Source organism: Rhagoletis pomonella, unplaced genomic scaffold (genome assembly GCF_013731165.1).
Source record: "Rhagoletis pomonella isolate Grant_MI unplaced genomic scaffold, Rhpom_1.0 Rhpom_scaffold_00003, whole genome shotgun sequence".
In the NCBI taxonomy this organism is placed as follows: domain Eukaryota; kingdom Metazoa; phylum Arthropoda; class Insecta; order Diptera; family Tephritidae; genus Rhagoletis; species Rhagoletis pomonella.
The window spans coordinates 45571296-45574672 of record NW_023458557.1 but is presented as its reverse complement, the minus strand read 5'-3'; the positions used below and the strand labels follow the sequence as shown (position 1 = coordinate 45574672).

Below are 3377 nucleotides of genomic sequence, written 5' to 3'. Positions count from 1 at the left end.
ATTAGCCGCTATGGCATATATTGCGTTCAGTTCGTTTTTGTATCCTTCTTTGTTAGTGGTATTTGCTCAATTCTATTGGTCATCTGTCCAAAGGCGGCTTTTTTATGCTGATGAAGGTGGTTCGAAGTATTATGTATTATTGTATCTGTGGCTGTGGGCTTCCTAAAAATTTCATATTGCAGACTACTGGTCTTTTTATTTATTTTAATCGTCAGTTCTTAATAATTTAGCTATCCTTCCATTTCTTGTTCCATTGTGAACTTTATGTTGCTGTGCTGTTTGTTGAGGTATTCCAATATCTGTTCTTCATTTTTCTTTGTTATAAGACGTAAGATAATCTATGTACCTTTCTTCCAAATTCTGCATGAATACCTCCATAAGGATAGCCGATGTGGGGTTACCCATGCCTAGCCCGCTTGTTTGCATGTATACGTTGTTATTAAATTTAACGTAGTTTTGACAAAACGTCGTTCTGAGTGCGTTAGTTATCTCCACGGCGATTTTTCTGTTAGTATTTTGAACACAGAAGTCATGCAGACGCAATCGGGAGGTTGTGTTCTTTACAAGTTTCTATTTAAAAATCCTCGTACAAAAATGCTTTGAATAAATTTTTTTTCTGCACTTCACAAAACCTTTTTCGTATTCAGGACAAATAAAGGGAAGTTCTAAATTTTATATTATCATTTTGATATTATGTCTGACGGAATTCGGATATAGGACCAACTACTGCAGAATATGTAAACAAATATACAAATATGCAATGTTGAATGTAAATTAAATAAAAAAAATTTAAAAAAATGCTTTTTATTGATATTTTCTGTCCAAAAGTAGTTAGTTACAAGTTAGTTAATATGTAATGTATCCAGGTCTGAGTTTTTTGCGGCCATCGCCCCACAAAAGTAGTTAGCTTTTTTCGAACAAAATAAACAGTTAATAGTTAGCACTAGTGTTCGCGTAAACAGACTAAAGTTAGGTATAAGCTAACGTCACTCCCTGCAGGGGTTTGATCTAAGAAAAAACGTTGAGTAAATAAAGTGTTGAGCATATTTTCTTTCTAGATGGCATTGATTCCACGACCTGCTGAGTCCATGTGACCACCATGCAAAAAATCGACAGATGCCCGATTTTGTACTTTAATTTGACTGTACTAAAAGTTGACAAAAATGATTGCATTTTATTCCAAAATGCAAACTCAGTACGGTCTCTAATTTTTCAGCGAAAATAGAAAAAATTTCTCTTGAAATAATAATGAAGCAATAACAGTATGGTTATTGGTATCTTAACTTACGTTAGTGAGTTGTTAAGAATGTCTCTCTCTTTAAGCAATGCCTCCATTTGATCTTTCAACTGGTTACGTTCAGCACGCAAATGTTTAATATGGTCCGCACCTTTCTGCAGCATAGCCGCTTTACTTAGCTGTAAGATTAAGCGAGTTTTATTGAGTTTTATTCTATACTTTTTTGCATTATACATTTTATACATATATTACGTTGAGCTAAGTTTTTTTTACTTACTTTGGCATTGGGATTCTGTTGCAGTTGCGGTATAAGCGAATGCAGTAGATCAAACCCGTTCTTAATGTTATATCGCCTCTTTTGCTCTGCGTGTATATGACCGGCACGCCTCTGATTCTCCCTGGGAAACTTTAAGCTATGTGTCGGGGAAAGAGGTGAGTCTTGGTCATGAAATGATTCTGGGGACAAACTCAAAGCATTTGTACACATCGCTGCAGCTTGACTCGCAGTTGGTGGATAGCTTAGCATCTGAAAAAAAACAGTTTCCGTTAACATAAATACTATTCGTAATTTCTAAATGATATTTGAATTAAGCTAACCTTACTACCAGGCGGGCTATGCAACATTTGTGGTGCTGCCGGTGTCGGCAGAGAAGTAGATTTCTTTGGTGACTTTTGCCGTTGTTCTTGCTGCATTTGTATCCCATGACGAGAGTATGTGGTCTCTGCAGATGTTCCGGTCGTTGTAGTTATCGTGCATTGAACATTGGGAGTTACAAAGTAATTTTTAGTGGTGGGTAAGTTGCCAATATTTTGAGTTTTATTGGTATTAAGAGGCACAGCCGATGACGCCGGTGGAGGTACCACCACCGTTGGCATTGCTATGGCAGGCATTGGTACGCTTAAATTTGATATGGCACTTGAGGAAGAACTCTGTTTTGTCTTAATCAGCGAGCGTGAATCTATGTAAAGAGAATTATATATGTAAAGCGGCAGACAAAATAAGTTATCTGTTATCTTTAGCTGAAAACCCTTCAAAACCACGAATGTTCCGAAAAGAGTACTAAACTTTAAAAATTCGCATAAAATATTCCCTCAAGATTCGAATTTTCTACCCTTCGCATTTCATCTTCAAAATGTGTTTTCTATTTGGTGCTTATACATACATATGTACCTACGTATGTAGTATGTATGTATATCAGGGTGGGGTTATAGAGCTTCATGTCAAAGGAATTCCTGTTCCGTGCTACACCGAAAGCCATCAGGGTAGTTGCGTGAACAGATGACATAGCTATACTGATCATAGGTACCAGGGTTGTTGCGAATATGCGCATTCGGAGCTTCCGCATTAATTTTAACATTCGCATTCGCTTTCGCATTCGCAATAATCAATGCCGAGCTTTTGCGAATGCGAATATTTTGCAAGTGGACCGATAAAACGTATATATGGCAAAAAAAAATTACATATTGTAGCCAATATTTTTGCCTGTAGTCGTAGGAGTATTTGTGTAACAAAACTGGTCAAATGTCATATTTATAAACTTTGATAAAAATGTCTTTAAAATATTATATCTTAAGCTACATAACCGAGCTATCAATGGGCAGCCATAAAAGTTCCCACTTCTACTTGACCTTTGACGTACGTCAAAGAGAATATAGTCCTTTTAATAATATTTTTTTTACTGTGCTTTAAATACCTGCTTTGGCTTCTTTCTTTATTATGATTTTTTTGGATCAATCTTAAAATAAGAAAACTACTAGATACAAAATAAGAAAGTGTGCACTGTAATTCTTAACAAAATATTCGTGATTTGCTTTTGATGTTATAGGCGGCATACACGGTGCGTCGGTTTGAATGTGTTTGTGAAAATAAATAAGTTATAGTTACACCAACATGACTCCCGGCATGACTCTGAATGATTCAACTGTGTGTAGTCGAAGGCGAGTCAACACGTATACAAATGACTCGCGAGTCAGACGTACCGCGTATGCCACCTATTACATATATTCGTTTGAATAATTTCAAATGAGGCTCTTTGGGGAATTTATTTTTAGCAAAAATTTTAAAAACAGTAGTTTTGTTTACTTGTTGGATAATATTTTTTTCATAGGGATATACATTGGATCCTTGGCTAAAAACTTT

General features: G+C 35.9%; 1 protein-coding gene across 1 annotated transcript in view; it reads right to left on the bottom strand.

The window, feature by feature from the left end:
* Nucleotides 1-1284: 1284 nt before the first annotated feature.
* The window catches only part of LOC118736251, a 455149-nt gene continuing 453056 nt past the window's right edge, over nucleotides 1285-3377 (bottom strand). The window contains exons 9-11 of the mRNA XM_036466344.1: nucleotides 1835-2196; nucleotides 1515-1763; nucleotides 1285-1416 (exon numbers count right to left, since the gene is read on the bottom strand). Coding sequence (XP_036322237.1) covers nucleotides 1285-1416; nucleotides 1515-1763; nucleotides 1835-2196 — 743 coding nt within the window. The remainder of the gene's footprint in view (nucleotides 1417-1514; nucleotides 1764-1834; nucleotides 2197-3377) is intronic.